The 19,543-nt window shown below is 43.3% G+C and overlaps 1 protein-coding gene across 1 annotated transcript in view; it reads right to left on the bottom strand.

Annotated features, from left to right (window-relative positions):
- LOC147712229 (scavenger receptor cysteine-rich domain-containing protein DMBT1-like) overlaps positions 1 to 19,543 on the bottom strand; it is a 1,653,398-nt gene that overhangs the window by 319,584 nt on the left and 1,314,271 nt on the right. The window contains exons 23-24 of the mRNA XM_086919604.1: positions 2,596 to 2,868; positions 493 to 522 (exon numbers count right to left, since the gene is read on the bottom strand). Of these exons, the coding sequence (XP_086775730.1) occupies positions 493 to 522; positions 2,596 to 2,868 (303 nt within the window). The remainder of the gene's footprint in view (positions 1 to 492; positions 523 to 2,595; positions 2,869 to 19,543) is intronic.

Raw genomic sequence — 19,543 nt, 5'->3', positions numbered from 1 at the left:
GCTTATGTGGAAGTGAATTATAGTCGTGACTATGTTAAAAGCAATCGTTTTCCATATTACAAGCCTTTCATGCATTCTATTTTTAACTCAGTCGCCAGATTGCACGATTTCGCAAGCTGTGTCCTTAGGGCATTCATGTATTTTAAGTATTTTTCTTGACTAGTACTGCCAGGAACTTCCAAACGGACATCGATGGGTAACTGGGCATTCCTTCCCCAACATCAAGCAGTAAGGGGCTAAAAGGGAGGCGTGTGTGATGTGCAGGTGAGCATCATGCAAGCTCTTCTTGGCCTTCTGGTGTGAAGTGGCATAATGCTTTAATTTCGGGAACTTCATGTAACAAGCATAATTACACCATTACACCAATTACGCCAGTGTAATCTTAATTTCTTCTAGGTCTAGGTGCTGCTGCGGAAGGCAAGGCCACTGCATATTCCCTAGCTTGTTATAGGGTTTCCCCTTTGTGTTACTATCAAGGACAGCTGCACCTACCAGGTGGACAATCTGTTGTCGTCACAGCATCTGTGAAAAAATACAAGAAAACATCCAAATCAGAAAATGTGTGTTGATGAATTTAAATAAACAATAAGAATATATACAATTAGGGTTACAATTGGGAGAAAGGCATTTGTTTACAATTTGTAATTCTGGCAAAAGCAAGTTTCAAAATATCTCCTTACTCGCTACAACCCAAGCACTGCAAAACCAGAAGGACTGGCTTCAATATGCTGCTAACCCCTGCAAACAGACATTCATGATGAACATTTGAGCATGCCTGTGTTTGTCTGCATTAGAACATTAAAGTCCTGAGTACTGCCCATGCTAATGCTTCTTAATATTGCTACATAAGTAAGGTTGAAGGGTTGAGGGCAAATTGTCCAACTTTACAATTTTTGTTTGCATAATTAGCAATCTCTCCATGAAAGTGAGACTAAGCTTGAACATTCTCTGAAATCATTGGTTATATAATGAATGGTATATTAAAGCTTTAAAGGCATTTGAAATATTAGTTTTATGTATGAAGGAATTGATACATAGCACTGAGTTTCAAAGTAGTGGCTGAACAGGCCTGACCTAAACATACCAATTGCTGACTAGGGCAGTTTTAGAGCACTGTATACTGTGCTATGCTTTTACGTCAGGCATATATATAAAAATGTATAAAAAAGTACGGGTGTGCATAATTTGCACAATTGCATGCAAAGTTATCACATGGAATTACCTAACAATGCCACAATAGTAAGCAGAACTATGCAAGAAGTTTAATTCTGCAATTAGCTCTATATCTGAGCGCAAAAATGCCCTCTCATGTATAAAATGTATTCAAGGATGCATTTTATGCTGCGAAATAGCACTAAATGCAGCAGAACACAAATAGCAGCCGTTTGCTTAATGTGCTTTTTAGGTAGAATTTTCACCCACCTTTCTCCCGGAATTTAGTGCTATTCTCTCAGTGCAAAATACACCCTTTAATCCTAAATGGACCAGAGGATGCATTTTGCGCAACAAAAGAGCGCTAAATGCGGCAGAGCACAAATAGCAATGGTGAGTGGCCTCTTGAGCCTCCTAAATGTGGTCTTGTGGTAGGATTTTTTTTCCCCATATTACTCTTAGTCACAGGAGCAGGAGTAATCACATAATTATGGGTAATTTAATGTCAAAGACTAATGCGGAATTACTGAAATTATTCTGGTTATTCCAGGGTGATTACAATTCTGCCCATGCCTAGTAAAAAGTGATATGGAGAATGCTGGAATTATTCTCAGCCACTGCTTGTAACTCTAAGCCACATTCTAGTCACTTGTAAAGCATCCTGTACAAGACTGAGAGGAATGTCCTGCCCTTCGACAGTGATAGACCAAACCTTAACCTCTTCATTTCAGGGCATGTCCCGCCACTGAACATTTAGGCCATGCCTGGTCTCCTGAGAGGCCTTGTCTTAGCCTCACAGTAGCAAGGCCTTTCCACTGGAACTACAGGGGTGTTAGATGATTAATGTTAACCAAACTGTTAAGGGGGCAACCACATTGATACTTATCCAGATTTTGCAATAGCTCAGGAATGGGTATATGGAGAAAACAATATTTATTACAGCTCTGGATATGGGAGCAATGACAGAGCCATCCTAGAAGCTGTGCCATGTTTCTTCAGGCTTAGATTAAGAGGTGCGATGGCATTTGGAAAAGAAGCTTGCTTCCTCACTGGCTAGTGACTAAAAATTAGGATAGTCACATATTAAGTGTTCTCCAAGACTAGCAGAGTCTCCAGCACCTCGTGATGCCCCTTTAGCACCCTGGCGGGGGCGAAACAGTCCAGTCAGAAGGGACTGTTCTATGGCTTAAATCTTCAACCCTGATAGTTGGCTGCCTCAATTCTAATGTTATCTTCTCCACGTGAACACGATGTGTGATCCTATATAAATACCTCTATATACCTTGGGACAGTTGCATAAAGAAACTGGGGGCATAAACATGCTTTACTACCACCATTAGTCACAATATCGTAAAGCTTGACACTTTCATTTACTGCCAACAAATTCCATCATTCAGGTTTATGTTGGTCCGTGAAGGTCCATGACTTCTAAGGAGAGCATACCTGCGCAGATGGTGGCTGCTTCTTCGCATTGGCTGCTGGTAAGACCATACCCGTTGTTGCTTGGGCAATTTGACTGGCACGCGCCATATTCAAGGCAATTGGCACTTGGGGCAGAAATTGGCTCTCCACAGTTGAGCATGTGGCATAAGGTCTGTGCTTCACTCATTCCCCACTGAAAAGTGCATGCTGGTTGCCAGGCTCCATCATTGTACAATTCCACACTCCCGGCACAGCGGCTCCAGCCACCAACAAGTCTAGCAAAAGGATATTCCCCTGTTGGAGAAAGTAAAGGGTTTGAAAGGTTTACAATAGTATGTAGGACTGGCTCCAGCAGGAGGGGGCAAAGTTATGAGGCATTTCAAAGAAGCAGATACTAAAACAATAAAAAAAATAACCAATAAATACGAGTTAATAACAAGCGCGACAGTGCCTGTAATCCCTGCCCCAGCCGTCCATTCACCACGCGACCAATCCAATCCAAATAAGAATTTAAATGGCTCTAAAACTCCAGTGATCCCTGGGTCAGTGTGGGGTGCCCCTTTGTTCTGAGAGCAGGTGACTGTCATTCATTTGCACAGCCTGTGTCTACCATGAATAGCATGATTGGAAGTGAAAATGATAAGTGCTCCTCATACCCGGGGCAAGGATAGTTAGTGTTGGGTCCGTTTGTTTGTTCCCAGAGAAGACACACTCCTGCTTTGGGAGTTTGTTTTCTCCCACCAATAAAAATGTTTAATCAGCATTTTGAATAAAGCCTCTCTCAGAAAAATTGTGCCAGTGGTAAACTTAACAGCACAGAGATCCCCTCCAGGTATGGAGGATCTGTAAATAGGATAGTGCTTCGTTGGGGCAGCTGAGGTCATACTCATAACTCACCCCCTGACAAACGCATCTGCCCATCTGGTAGGGTCTAAATAAGTGTCCAATAGCCAATGGTTTGAATTGCAAATTCAGATTTGCTCAGAGGATATATCTTTGGATGCTTGAGAGTTTTTTCAAGAGTTGATAGATTGGAGGACAGGTTCCCATTGGAGCAGATTCATGACTGATTTGCATATGTCTGTGTCCAAATTGAGGTGACATGGTGTGCAAAATAGCGATGGACTGAAATGGGACTCTGAGCAATTATCAGTGATTAATTCAAGCATTCTATCCATTACTTTTCGGTCTACTCACAGAAAACAGCATCACGGTTCATAAAAATACCAATGATACACAACTCTACTTCAAAGTCTCTTCTGTTTCAGACATTCAACTCCTCGAACACTGCCTGCTCATAATCTAGACCTGCAATCCCCAAAACCCTACCACGCAGTAGTTGATTAGATTAAGTACCACTAACTTTTCACTTTTACCGAGTTCCTGCACTTACATTTTTTGTTGCACTTTTCTGAACTAGTTCAACCTCAGTTGTAGCATGCATGATGTTTTAAAAATATCTGCCAACCATGCGGTAAAAACTGTTTTTTTATTGTTTTAAATTCTTTCTGTCCATCAAGTGATTGGCCATCTTTGAGAGTTGTTTTAACTTTGCGTAATTTGAGAGCATTACCTTAAGACCTTATTCTGTATTGAATCATTGAAAATTAAAGTCGCCATTTGTTTTGAAAAACGTCATCCACCGCCACTGCTGAGTAGACTTGCTGTGAGTTATTGGTTGTCTATGCTGGATGTACAAAATGAGTATACTGAGAATCTAATGTGTGACGCAAATGACAAGAAAACACAAGAAGACCCCTTAGTACTATTTCTATGAATTCATAAGAATGTCACAACGACTGCAGCACTCCAGTTACCACCCTGAGACTCAGGGTGCACACTGTGGAAGTCACGAATCTCTTAGAATTAGTCATCGACCTATATCACATGCTGCACTCAGCAATAAACAAAGGATCATAACAAAAAACTTTGAACAGGCCTCAAGTTGCCTATGAAGACGTGCCTCTCCTGCTGATCCAGGACTAGGCCCTAGCCCAATACCCCGAAGAACCTTAGACATAGGAAGCTTCTGTCAAGAATTAAGGAAGCAATGAGGCCGACCGTGACAAAGAGGAAAGGAACAGGAACTCCTGCATTAAGACTGCATCCTAGGGGGCGTGGTCTGGCCACGTAGGGAAATGGCTGCCTAAACGAGGAGCTCCGCTACGGGACGGCACCCATGAGGAGGCAGCATTGTTTACAGTGACTCCAGGACTGTCACTGCGACGTTCCCCACCAGGCTGAATAACATGGTCATGTCTAGCGTGCATTTCTTTTGACCAGCGACCTTTTTGGGGCTTTTTAGAAGCTGAGGAATGCTTGAGGGAATGAGCACCGGTTGGGCCTGACGACGCACTTGAAGCCTCGAGCCTCACGCAATCACTGCGCCCGCCTCTCTGACAAGCTTCTGCCGTCGATGTGTGGAGATTTGTGAGGTAAGCGGTTTCTCCGCTTTCATCTGCAACATGTGCCATCATTATCTCCATGATTAACTGCTGACAGCATTTCATAACCCACCATCCCTGGCAATGAAGTTATTTATAGAATGAGCTGAGGGTTTTCCACTCACGTGAAATACTTTCACAATAAATCAGCTCAAACTCGTTTCAGCGCTTAGCTTCTGTAGACTGCAACAGTTTATCTCCAGGGAACTGCTAACCCTTTTGACAGTCAACTCTCTTTGGGATCGTTTCCTGAGAAAAATGTGTTCTGGCTCCTGTCAGCTTTACTTCAGGAAAAACTAAAACCGAATATTCTTCTTTCTACAATTTGCAGGCTGCTGGAATCTACATATACATTTCCTTTGACTGTGAAAGTGCAAAATAAGTCTCTGAGCAGTTGAAAGCCCCCATAGTACCTTTATCCCTTTAACATACTGTGGAATAAAATACTATTGCGTTTTAATGCATATTACTTTCCTTGGATTCTGAGCAGCTGCTAGTCATATAAGGGGCCTCTGTCACGACAGAATCACTATTGCACTATATAACCCCAAATATCTGAGATAATGCCTAATAATAAGGGAGTTTATACATGAAGGTCCTTGGCAAAGAAGTTATTTTCAGAATAAAGCTGCTGCTTTTGACATATGACGCTCTTTCCCACACATTGAATCACCTCAGAGTCGTGTATGTGCTTAGCTCCTCTGGACTTCAACATTTTATTTCTAAAAATTACAGGTTGATATGTCACCTAAATGTCTCTGAGCTTGTTTTATGAGCTAAACTTGCTCTAATTCCTGTAAACTTGTCTCTGGGGGTAAATGGAAGCCTTATGTACTCCTTTTAACAAAATACAGACTGCTGGAATTTATGTGTTAACTGCCTTTGACTAGGAAAAAAGGAGCAAAACAAATTGACAAGCAACTTTAAATCTTTTGGCACAACTTGCTTTATCAATGTATATTCGCAACCTCTCAATTTGTTTGTGTTACTTCACAACATCAGTTGCCTGATTCAATACACTGGGTGATATATATATATTTTTTTTAAACAACAAGACCCAACAAAAATCTATATATTTTATGTTCTGTCAAGCCGATTGTCACCTGCTTTTGGACCTACTCCCTATAAAGAGCCTAGTCTCCTTGTTCATCTGGTATCTTTTCTCTTCTTATTTTTTCCTTACAGCTGATTCCTTACATACGGCACTGGCTTCTTCTTCTTATTTTTTATAGTGCCTTACATATGGGTAAACTGACCAAGGAGGTTCCCCATACTAGGGCCACTGCCCGTAAGTTCTTGATTCACACTAGCTCACGGTATCAGTGCTTAACCATGGAAGATTCAAATACCTCTTCACCTCAATCTGCCTCACCGAAGAAGACCTCTTCACCGGCAAATACTTCAACTACTCTCAGCAGTAAAGCTTCCTCCAAGAGACTAAAGAAGGATCCACCTTCTCCGCCTGCGTCGGCCTCTTCAGTCACCATGGACTTGCTCCTTGAGGAAATTAGGGCCCTACGCCCCTTTGTTGAAGAGACTACTGCCACTCTCCAGGAAACCACCTCTACTCTTCAAGATCTCTCTAACAAATGGTTAACTGTGGAAAGTCGTGTCACAACGCTGGAACAAAATGTTGATTCCTTAAATTCCTCTGCTTCCAAGGTGGACTCCCTTTGTTCTCAAGTCTCCAGCCTACACAAACAAATCGAAAATTTGGAAAATAGGAATCGTCGTAACAACCTTCGCATTTATGGCTTGGTGGAAAATTCAGAGGGATCTGATCCAATTTCTTTCTTTAAGTCCTTTCTGCCCAAACTTTTGAAACTTCCAGAAAGCCCTCCGCTAAACATCCAGAGATTACACCAACTAGGTTCTTTACCACATCAGGCTTCTGCTCCTTCACTGAATAAGCCCAGAGGAATAATTCTTTACTTTCTTGAATATACTGACCTATTAAAAGTTCTGGCTGCCGCCAGGGCTTTGAAGAAAATTACCTGGTCTGGAAATACTCTGTTTTTTGTTCAAGACTATGCAAAATCAACTGCAGACCGTCGTAAAGAGTTTTTGGTGTTGAGACCTCAGTTACGTTCTATTGGTGCCAGATATGGTCTCTATCACCCATGTCTCTTTAGGGTTACTGTCAACAATAAGACTACTTCATACGAAGATCCACTGAAACTTAAGAGTTTTCTTTACTCCTTCAATGCTGAATCTATGGATACTGGATCTTCATCTACTGCTCAATAATGTATTTTGGTTTTTGTTGCATTTTTTGCCATCTGCATACGTTTTGCTTTGTTTAGGATGTGCTTATCACTTCCTTCATGCTTCATTCTGATTTTTTGCAGTTTGATATTCTTGGTTATATCTTCCTCTCCAGTTTTATATTTCTGCATTTTCCTTCTCTGAGATCTTTCTTTCCTCTCTGCAATCCAGTTATATCTTTTCCAACTACTTGTTTTCTTTTATATGATTAACATGTTTCTTCTTTTCACAGGTCGTCTACCGACTCCTCCTCCCTCTCCTATTGTTCACTAGTGCCTCGTGGGTGCTGTTTCCCTCCTCGCTTCTCCTCCGTGAGTTCGGATAGCATCATTCCCTCGTATGGCCTCCCACCCTCGCTCCCTCCGTTTGATCTACAGTCTATGTAAGTTTTTGCTTTCTTCTTTATCTTTCCTCTTAATGTTCTATCATGTTTTCTTCTATGGACCTAACTCTCTTCATTTTTCTTTTCTTGTTTTTCCTACCTTTTTCTCCTTACTCTTTCTCTCTTTCTACTCTATTTTTTCCTCTACCTCTTCGCTTTATTGCTTCATTATCTTTTACTCTGTATACAGTTTGGTTTTATTGATGTCATGTTGTATTGTATGCTTTTTGTATTATCATACAACCTTTATCTTGTTACATTCAGAGTTACCTCGTGGAATGTTAAAGGATTAAATAATCCTATTAAAAGACAGCGAGTGTTATCCCACTTGTCTAGACTAAAAACAGATATTGCTATGTTGCAAGAGACTCATCTTTCTGATGTTGAAGCTTCTAAACTGACGAGACTATGGGTTGGTAATGTTTTCTACTCCCCAGCTCTAGGGAAAAAGAATGGGGTGGTTATCCTAGTTCACAAAAAGTTTACTGTTTCTGTTATTCATCAAGAATCAGACTCTGATGGTCGTTGGGTGCTTATTAAGTTACTAATTGACAATGTACCTTTGGTTATTTTTAATGTTTATGCCCCGGTAACAGTGGATAATGCTTTTTGGCCCCTTATCTCTGATAAGTTAGTTTCCCTTGATGATGATTATATCATTTTTGGTGGAGATTGTAATCAAATCCATGATCCCATTCTTGATAGGAGATCCCCTGTTAAGTTTGTTCATTCTAAAATGCATACTCAATTTACCTCTGCCACCCATCGTAAGCCCTTAGTTGATATATGGAGACTTTGCCATCCTGACCTCCAAGAATTTAGCTACTTCTCCCCTCCCCACAAGACACAATCCCGCATTGATTATCTTTTTCTTAGTAAATCTTTAGCCCAATGCACTCTTGCTTCAGAAATAGGCTCTATCCTTATCTCTGACCATGCCCCAGTTTTTGTTGATTTTGATCTAATCCCTCCCCCCCCCCCCCTCTGGCAGATGGCGTTTTAATAATTCCCTCCTTGCAGACCCTAAATTCTCTGGCCAATTCAGCTCTTTTGTTGCTGACTTTTTTGCCGTAAACTCCACCCCGGATTCTTCTCCGACCATGATATGGGACTCTTTTAAAGCAACCGCTAGAGGTTTTATCATTAATTACGTCTCCCAGAAAAAGAAGAGATTTGAGAAACAATCTTCCCAACTTTTGGCCCAAATTAAACAGTTAGAACATGCCTATTTTCATTCCTTCTCAGACACCTCTTTAAAAGATCTCATCACTGCTAAGGTCGCTTTCAACAAATTATCTACTGACGCTGCTGCTTCTTATCTTTTAAAAAGCAGTGCTCGTTAATATGGAGGCCAAAATAAAATGGGCAAACTCCTAGCTAATTATTTGAAAGCACGCCGAGATAGAACTCAAATTTCCTCTATAATTGATTCTTGTGGTACTTCTCATTTTAAAGATGATGACATTTTGCAGGAATTTGTCACTTTCTACAAAGGCCTCTACACTACCGAATCCTCTCCGCTTCCCTCTGACTTATCCTCCTACTTTCAATCCATTACGTCGCCTCCTTCTTTCCATGTTGATTTTCCTTCACTTGAAGCGGATATAACCCTTAAAGAACTATCCCACGCAGTCTCAGTTTCAAATCGCGGTAAAGCCCCCGGTCCTGATGGCTTTTCTATTGAATTCTATGATCATTTTTCGAAACTTCTTCTTCCTCGCTTGCTCGCTTTATTTAATTCCTTCATTGCAAATGGCTCTTCTCAAGGTACTTTTCAAGACGCTATGATTTGCCTTATCCCCAAAGATAACAAAGACCCTTCCTTTTGTAAGAATTACCGCCCCATTTCCCTTGTTAACACGGATTATAAGATATTTGCCAAATTACTTGCCCTGCGTATTGATCCCATTTTACCCGAACGTATAGGTCGGGAACAATCAGGTTTTGTGAAGGGACGTTTGTCCTCTGACAATTCCAGAGTTTTCTTTAATGTTCTTAGTAAGGCTTCTTCCCTATCCTACCCACTTGCGGCCATCACATTAGATGCCGAAAAGGCATTTGACAGGATCAGTTTGTCGTATTTTGACGATGGCTGGGTTAGCGCTTAGCTTTGCTACACGTTTCTCGCTTAAATTGGCTATACGTAGAAACGCCATTTTATATGTAGTGGCGGCCATTTAAGATCATGAGCGGCATCGTGGCCAGCGTGTCCTTTAGTCCTTTGTCCGTTCCACTGACCACTGGAGTCTGCCCAGCAACAGGCTATTTTTAGTATTGGTCAAGCTTACACATGCGCAGTTCACACTGACCAGTCACTCCTTAGGAATGTGCCGCCAACTGACCAGTGGGTTTGAAACCCTCCAATGAGCTGGCTGTGTTCCAAAACATGACCATATATGTACATGAATATGTTCTAACTTGTGCCGCCTATCTTTTATTGCCCTAAAACTGTATATAAATCGGGGTCACACCGGTGTTCGGTGTGATACCTCTTGCATTACCGAAGGGTACTGTATGAGTGTACCACCACCCCATGGGGTCTTAATAAACTTGTTCTTTGACTTTTACAGTTTCCGTGCCAACAGTTCTTCCAATGTATGTGGGTTATCTTCGGAACATGTAGGCCTTGGGAACCCGATACAACAAATTGGCGACCACAAAGGGACTCATCGGCGACTCGGATGCCCGAAGGAGAGGTCGTGACGAAGGTTTGGACACTCGCCATGGACGCGCGCTGCCACTAAGTGACCCGAGTCTTGGCACCCACAGTGTTTTTTCCTTTCCTTCCGATCTGACCTTCCAGGTGGCGCCGGTCTCCGACTGAGTTTTGATCGTCTGTGTTGCTGGATAAAGTGCCGTTTGGCTGATTTGATTAAAAGACCTTGGCAGTTGGAATCTGGACCTTTGAGACTTTGGGTAAGATTTGTGATCGGTAAGGTAGTCTGCGGACGCTTACTGAAGTTCTATGATTTGTGATCGGTAAGGTAGTCCTCGGACGCTTGCCGAAATTCTGTGACCTATGACTTTGATTTGAGTTAGCTAACATTTGTGAATTTGTGAATTTGTGAACTTTGAATCTATATGTGTAGTGCACTTCACATAGGCAGGCATGTAGAGATGTTTCTCTAACTTTGTTTTTTTCCCTTGAGCGGCACATTTGTGTGAAGTATTGTAAGTGCCATTTTATACGGTGTCACGCTTTCGTGATACTCTTTGAACATGCCTGTTTTCAGCACGCTTCGAGGGATGTGCTGTTTTGGAAATGGTACCACAATTAGGTTAGCGGAATCACAGCCGGCTCCCCCAGAGGGAACACCAAATCGCGAAATGTACATTAAACATGGCCTTCCCCCTATAATGTACAGTAAACTCTGGCATAAGTATACTAAGTCGGATCCTGAATTGCAATGGCCACTACATGGGTCGTTCGATTTGCAAAAAGTGCAGTTTGTGGAGCAATGTCTGTTTCAACGCAGGTCTAGACAAAACATGTTTGATTGTGTGCGAATGTGGGAGAAAGCGGTGCGTGAGCGAATGCAACGTGAAGTTGCCTTGGCGGACAAAGAGCAGCGCAAGACTGCTCGGGATAAGGCTTTACAGCTTGAGGAAAATGAGGCTCAGGAGAAGAGAGAGAGGGAGGAACGGGAACGTAAATTGCAAACGACGGGTCAATTCCCTATTCGTCGACCGCTTTATCCTGTCCTTAATAATGAAATTGATGATTTTTCGTTGCTAGATCGGTCACCGCCTCCATACGTTTCGCCAACAGCTCCAGCTGAAGATTCGGGAGATGATGGGCAGGATAAGTTGGAAAAGAAGGGTGTATCCGCTCTCAGGTTTACTGCGGAGAGGTCCGCACATTTACGTAGTTGGGCCCGTAAAGTGAATAGGAAATGTGTTTCTCAGGATGAGGTGATTGCGGAGAGGAGTAAATGGTCGGATCTTGAATTAATGTATTTCTTGTCTAGTTTGGCGGATGAAGTTGTTGCCGCGTATCGTGACCTTTCAGATACGTTAGAACCTAAAGCTTTGTCCGTGCATCGTGAGAATTTGGATAAAGGTTTATTTGATCTTGCAGATGTTGACGGCCTATTCAAGCAACTGAATCCGAATCGGAGAATAGCGAGCAGATTAAGGAGTGTTCTCTCCGGGGTTCAGATAAGAGTTCTGCATTGCATGTTATGCCTATGCGTGAAGCCGCGCCCTTGTATGTTCCACCTAAAGGGGCAGGTACGGATGATGATAAATTGTCAAAGGATGCGAAAGGATATTTTGTATATAACTGGGTATATACGCTGTGGAATAGAGCAGATGTTATGGCATTGAAAAATTCGTTACCTGATCTTCGGAAAAATCCAGCGGCATTCTATGAAGGGGTGGAAGGGGCTATTTCGTCTTGTGTGATGACTCTTGTTGACATAGATTTGTTTTTCGGGTTAATTCTTCCACCCGATATGTGGAGGCAAATTCGTAAAAATAACGATGAAACAATATTGGGGGGGACGTGGAAAGAAATAAATGCTGCTGATTTAGATAGGGAACCGGCATGTAAGCCTTGTCAGTTGATTTTAGATCTTCCAGCAGCTATCTTGATTAAATTAAAAACGCTTGTTCCTCCTAAAAAGATTGATTGGACTATGTTAACTTCGTGTAAACAAAAGCCCGATGAAACAGTTTCAGATTTCTTTACACGCTTCGAGGAGGCATTCCATGATTACAGTGGTCAATCTTTAACAGACGATACGGGCCGGCATTTGTTTGTAGATAAGTGTGTGGCTAATCTCTTACCGGAGATTGCAAAACGATTGAAATTGAGTGAAAGTTCCTGGGCCACGGCGACCCCTGCATCTTTGTTAACTATGGCTCAGTATTATGAGCGGCAGGAATTGGAGGCTAAAGAAAGTGTTGATAAAAAGACGAAAGAATTGAAAACGAAGGTGATGTTGGCGCAGGTTCGGGGAACACAGGGTAGAGGGAACGATAGAGGTAGACGAGGTGGAGGGAATACGTCGCATGGTCGTACGGATATAGCGGAGGATCAATGTGCCTATTGTAAGGAGTTTGGGCATTGGGCTGAAGATTGTCCGGTACTTCGTGAGCAGCGTAGTCAGCGTGGTCGAGGAGGTGGTAGGTCGAGAGGGGGGTATTCGGGAGTGAGAGGTGGTGGAAGTGATCGTGGAAGGGTTGAGGAGAGGGGCCGTGGCCAGGACGAGCGAAACACGTTTGATAGACGGAATCAATATCAGATATCGGAGGGTGAGAATGTGGAGCACCAGGATTATGTGCATGCATAGGACTGCGTAGGATGGGGTAAGGAATCAGTTGAAGTGCCGGTAGATCAGCAGGGTCCATATGTAACAGCGGGTATTCTGGGTTCTACTGATCAATTTCTAGTCGACACACGAGCTACTCGTAGTGCGTTGTCAAAAAACTTGGTTCCGAGGGCTCCCCTGTCTGGCGAAATGATTACCTCTGTAGGGTTCGATGGCACACCCTCCCCTAGCCCATTGTAAAAGCCCCTTGCGCTATGTCTTGACAAATTTTTCAGTTTTGGTCAATTTTTGTTATCACCCCATACACCAGACAATATCCTGGGCATTGATTTGCTTAAATATTTTCGAGCAACAATACGGTGCGCTCCTGAGGGAGTGCGGGTTATTCTGAATGATCCGGATAGGTTTTATGCTATCCTAGACATTCCAGCTTTGGCCTCTCTACCGCATACGTTATGGGCGACCTCAGATACGGATGTGGGAGAGATGCGTATTCCACCAATACACATCACTATTAAGGAGGGGGCCCCTCTACCACGAGTGCCACAGTATAAGATTTCGAAAGAAGGTGAAATTGCATTGACACATATTGTTCAGGATTTGATCGCTGCAGGAGTGGTGGAGGAGGTCCCTTATAATGTTTGCAATAGTCCTATTCTTCCGATCCTTAAAAGAGATACTGACGACAAAGTCTATCGCTTTATTATTGATTTGAGGGAGATTAACAAAATTGTCATTCCCCAATACCCGGTGGTGTCCGATATTACGACCTTGCTTACATTAGTGCCACCAACGGCCACAACATTTAGTGTTATTGATTTGAAAAACGCGTTCTTTTCCATCCCTGTCCATCCTGATAGCAGATATTTGTTTGGCTTCACGTTAAATAATAAATCGTATAGATTTTGTCGTGTTCCCCAAGGTTATACTGAAAGCCCTAGCATCTACAGCCAGGCTTTGAAAAGACAGCTAGATTCCTTTGAGTTGCAGACTGGCGTGGTCCTCATCCAGTATGTGGATGACCTTCTGCTTGCCGCAGACTCTTATACACAATGTGAAAAAAGTACAATTGCGTTGCTTTTCTTTTTGGCACAGAACAATCATAAGGTTTCGAAAAAGAAGCTCCAATACTGTAGACCCCAGGTGACCTACCTAGGTCATCTGTTGTCTAAGGAGGGGCGTGCATTAACATCTGATCGAATTCAGGCAATTTTAGACACACCAGTCCCCCGCACACAGAGAGATGTACGTGCCTTCATAGGGTTGACGTCCTTTTGTAGACAGTGGATCATGGGTTTTTCGCACATTATAAAACCTCTGTTAGCATTACTGTCCAAAGCTACACCAATGCCCCTTGAATGGACAGATGAATGTCAGAAGGCCTTTGAACAGTTGAGACAGGCCCTTTGTTCTGCACCCGTGTTAGGCACACCAGACTACACAAAACTTTTCACATTGTACGTACACGAGAAAGATGGGTGCGCGTTGTCAGTGTTAGTACAAGTACACGGGGACAAGCAGAGACCATGTGCGTACTTCTCTGCCATTCTTGATCCTGTAGCACGAGGGTTGCCGGGGTGTTTTCGAGCGGTAGCAGCAACGGCAGTAGCCATACGGCAGAGTGAGGGAATAGTGTTATCGCATAAACTGTTGGTGTTAGTTCCTCACGCAGTAGATGCTCTGCTAAACCAAACAAAGACCCAATACCTTACGAGTGCGCGACTAACAGGATATGAGCTGACACTTTTGGCGCCACATATTACACTGAAAAGATGCGCTACTCTGAACCCTGCCACTTTATTGCCCTATCCGGTTGAGGAGGGTCAGGAAGAAAAACATCACGACTGTGTTTTCCTGACCGAGAAACAGACAAAGGGTCGTGTTGACTTACAGGATGTGCCACTTCCAGATGTGGATGGGGAACTGTGGGTTGATGGATCGTGTTTAAGGCTGCCAGATGGTACGACTTCCGCAGCTTATGCGATCACGACACTTAAGACAGTGGTAGAAACAGCTAGGATACCACAGAAATCGGCTCAGGCAGCAGAGCTGATAGCCTTAACAAGAGCCTGCGAATTGAGTGCTGGCCTATGTGTGAACATATACACAGACAGCCGGTACGCCTTCGGAGTAGCACATGACTTTGGGCTACTCTGGAGAGAGCGTGGGTTTCTGACATCTCACGGAGAACACATTATGCACGGAGAGCTAGTGCGTGATCTCCTAAACGCGTTGCTTGGACCAAAGAAAATAGCGATAGTAAAATGCAGTGCCCACAAAAAGATCACGGATAAAGTGGGCCAAGGAAATGCCTTTGCAGACAGCATAGCGAGACAAACGGCTATGTCCCGGACTAGCTCCCCCATGTACGTGACCCAATCGCAGGCTGAGCGATGGATCAATCAGTGACACTTATAAAGCGCGCGAGTGATGCTAGAGCAGAAATATTGGATATTCAAAAATCTGCTACTGAATCAGAACTTGCGGCATGGGCAATAGATGGGGTACTAGATGATGAGGGTTGTTGGAGAAGCAAAGACATGGAGAAATGGAAATTGCCTGCGGCTTACTTGCAGGCGATGGTCCAGATGACACATGGATTGGCACATGTCGGAGCCCTTGCAATCACTCGACTGTTAACACGAGTTTGGGAACATCCCGAGATTGCTAATACTGCTAAAAGAGTAGTGCAGACCTGTTTGATATGCTTGCAGCACAACCCTGGAAAGGGGACCCATACTCCGAAACGAGGGTTCGTTCCACCTTCTGCACCATTCGAGGTACTCCAAATGGATTATATCCAGCTTGAGCGCTGCAATAACCTGAAGTATGTCTTAGTGGTGGTATGTGCTTTTAGCAAATGGGTTGAGGCTTTCCCCACGAAAGACAATACTGCCTTGACAACAGCTAAGGTTTTGCTCAAAGAGTACTTCCCTCGATTTGGAATTTGCAAATATTTGTGGAGCGACAATGGGCCTCATTTTGTCGGGAAAATTGTGGAATATGTGTTGAAGGGGTTAGGGATTCAGCAGAAGTTTCATGCTGTGTTCCACCCTCAATCTGCAGGTCTGGTCGAGCGGTACAATGCCACGTTGAAATTAAAACTGGCCAAGATCGTGGCGTCCACGTCATTAAAATGGCCGGATGCCTTACCGCTAGCATTGCTCTCCCTCAGATCAATACCCCATTCTCGAACGGGCCTCACACCATATGAAGTGGTGTTCGGAAGGCCGATGAATATCTGGGGGGTGCCCAAGCCGCGATTGATACATGATGTGCCTTGTGTAATGATGAATGATTATTTGGCACGATTAACAAATGATTTGCTTTCTATTCACCAACAGGTTCGAGAAGCGCTCCCTGACAACTCTACTGGAGAGGGCCATGATCTTCGTCCTGGAGATTTTGTGATGATTCGGTCGTTTGAGAGGACGAATAGCTTGGAACCGAGGTGGCGTGGCCCGAGCAAGTCCTCCTCGCTACTCGGACAGCTGTACGAGTGACCAATATGAAGCGGTGGATACACTCAACCCACTGCCGTCGTGTCTCTTCTGATCTGACAAATCCTGTTGTGTTGACCGATTATAAAGAGATTTTGGAAAAGGAAAAGAGCCCAGCTGTGACGTCGGCTGAAGTTGAGGGAGCCTTCCCGGACCACACTGCTTCTGGACGAGAGCGCTACAATCTACGGCCACGATAAAGAAGAGTTTCTTTTTGTGTTTTATGACTGGTTGGTTACCGCTCCAGGTTTGTGAAACAGAAACTGGGAATTCCAAGGGGGGGGATCAGTTCTGCCAGTGTAGCGACACCCGTCTTGGCCCGGAGAAGAAAACAACGGCTACCTCGGAGTTCAGCACCATTTTTTTTCTTTTTTTAGGTATACACGCATGTGTATTTGAGACTTTGTGATCAATTTGAACTATTTGAGACTCTGCAAGAACTTTTCTGAACTATGGCATCATCAGCATCACGAGATAAGCGACTCTTGGGTGCCATTCTCTTTGTTTTGACTATTGTAGTGATAGCTGTAATAGCCTGGGTAGTTGAACTTGTGGTACCTGCACGCGAACATTTGCTGCCGACTACCCAGGCTCCATCTGAACATTTTCACTTCACCCTGCCCTATCATGAAGAACGGCACCGACAGACTTATCTGAACAATAGTTTTATTCAGATCCTACATCATACGCACAATATGACAAATACCTCAAATTGCTGGGTGTGTGGGATGTTGCCCGGGCACCAGAAGAAAGGGGGTACTCCACTCATTCCTCTCCCGTTTTCGCATAATGGATCTTGCAATGCCTTGTACACTCTCCTCTTTACTCTGAGATGGCCAACCAAAGGGGGAGTGCTTTTTCGTTTGAATAAACTGTGTCACCATGACCGGGATGGGTATCCACAAGCTGAGGGTACTCGATTCGAATGGGAGGAATACCGTCCTGATAATGTGTCTGCTTCACGAATTTACAGCAATCAGCGAAATATCAATGTATCGAATGCACATGTCATTAATGTTATTGCTACTAAAGCGGATCTATGTATACGCAATAAAGGTGTAATTTCTGTAGGGAGAAGTGAATGTAACACCACACTCACATTTGACAGTCCAAATGGTATATCGTTTGTAACATCCCGCAATACCTATTTCATCTGTGGAACGAAGGGTTATCATCAGCTTCCATTAGGATGGTCAGGCACTTGCTATGTGTCTTTTGTATTACCTCCCGTATTCATTGCCCCACCAATGTATCACAATGATTATATTTTATATCATGACTTTGTTTTAAACCGTGCCAAACGCTCTGTTGTTTTGGATGATATAGATCAAACGGACACTACTTTGCAGCAGTATGTGGACTTTAATTTGGGCCTGTTTTCTTTCGTTGGAGCAGCTCTGAATAGTCGAAAGATCCGACGACTGACCCGTGTTGTTGAGGCTGTGGCTAATGATACTGCAATAGCACTTGGAAATATCACTGAAGAAATACAGATTTCTAGAATTGTTGCGCTCCAGAACCGGATGGTTCTGGATGTAGTGTTAGCTGACCGTGGGGGGGCATGTAGAATTATCGGGAGTAGTTGCTGTGTCTACATACCTGACAATTCACCATCTGTATACGATGCTATCACAAAGCTACATAAGATAGCCGCTGAAATACATCCAGATAATGGTACTTGGACTCTGTCAGGATGGTTCTGGTCAGTACTCACCACCTTGGGATGGAAACTGTTAACGATTTTATGTATCATTGTGGGGATTCTGTTCTTTGTATGCTTATGTATCCAATGTGGCCCGGCTTTATGTTCTATGTGCTTATCAGTCTGTGTACCATCAAGACGAGCTCTTGCTCATGACAAAATGATGCTTCATAAAGAAGTAACACAAATAATGTTAATTGATATAGAAGATGAACACCCTGACTATGTCCACTATGAGGTAGCTTCAGCTAAACGCTAAAAGGGTAGTCTGTCGTATTTTGACGATGGCTGGGTTAGCGCTTAGCTTTGCTACACGTTTCTCGCTTAAATTGGCTATACGTAGAAACGCCATTTTATATGTAGTGGCGGCCATTTTAGATCATGAGCGGCATCGTGGCCAGTGTGTCCTTTAGTCCTTTGTCCGTTCCACTGACCACTGGAGTCTGCCCAGCAACAGGCTATTTTTAGTATTGGTCAAGCTTACACATGCGCAGTTCACACTGACCAGTCACTCCTTAGGAATGTGCCGCCAACTGACCAGTGGGTTTGAAACCCTCCAATGAGCTGGCTGTGTTCCAAAACATGACCATATATGTACATGAATATGTTCTAACTTGTGCCGCCTATCTTTTATTGCCCTAAAACTGTATATAAATCGGGGTCACACCGGTGTTCGGTGTGATACCTCTTGCATTACCGAAGGGTACTGTATGAGTGTACCACCACCCCATGGGGTCTTAATAAACTTGTTCTTTGACTTTTACAGTTTCCGTGCCAACAGTTCTTCCAATGTATGTGGGTTATCTTCGGAACATGTAGGCCTTGGGAACCCGATACAACAAATTGGGACTTTATGTTTCATGCCCTCACTTGGATTGGCTTTCCCCCTAAATTAATCTCCCTTATCTCCCTTTTGTATTCCGGTCCTAGAGCTTCTATCTTTGCTAATTGGAAAATTTCCGATTATTTCTCCCTTTCCAGGGGTGTCCGGCAAGGTTATCCCTTATCCCCCTTATTGTTTATTGTAGCATTGGAACCTTTCCTCACTAAACTACGACTGGATGCCCAAATCACTGGTTTTAACCCCGGCCCTAATCAAGTTAAATTATCTGTTTATGCAGATGACATCCTTTTCTATTGCTCTAATCCTGAGTCCACTCTTCCTGCCTTTTTACTCCAAGTTGACGCCTTCTCACAGGTTTCGGGATATCGTCTCAATCGTGACAAATGTGAAGTTCTACCCCTTAATGTCTTATGTCAGCGTCATTACTTTGATCATACTGGTTTCTCTTGGCAGTCGACTAAGGTAAAATATTTAGGATTGTGGTTTTCCCCTTCTATACCAGACACTTTGAAGGCTAATTTTGAATATATTACAAAGAAATTAACTGATTCTATTACTA

Source organism: Lissotriton vulgaris, chromosome 5 (genome assembly GCF_964263255.1).
Source record: "Lissotriton vulgaris chromosome 5, aLisVul1.2, whole genome shotgun sequence".
Classification (NCBI taxonomy): domain Eukaryota; kingdom Metazoa; phylum Chordata; class Amphibia; order Caudata; family Salamandridae; genus Lissotriton; species Lissotriton vulgaris.
This window is presented reverse-complemented; position numbering and strand designations above follow the sequence as displayed.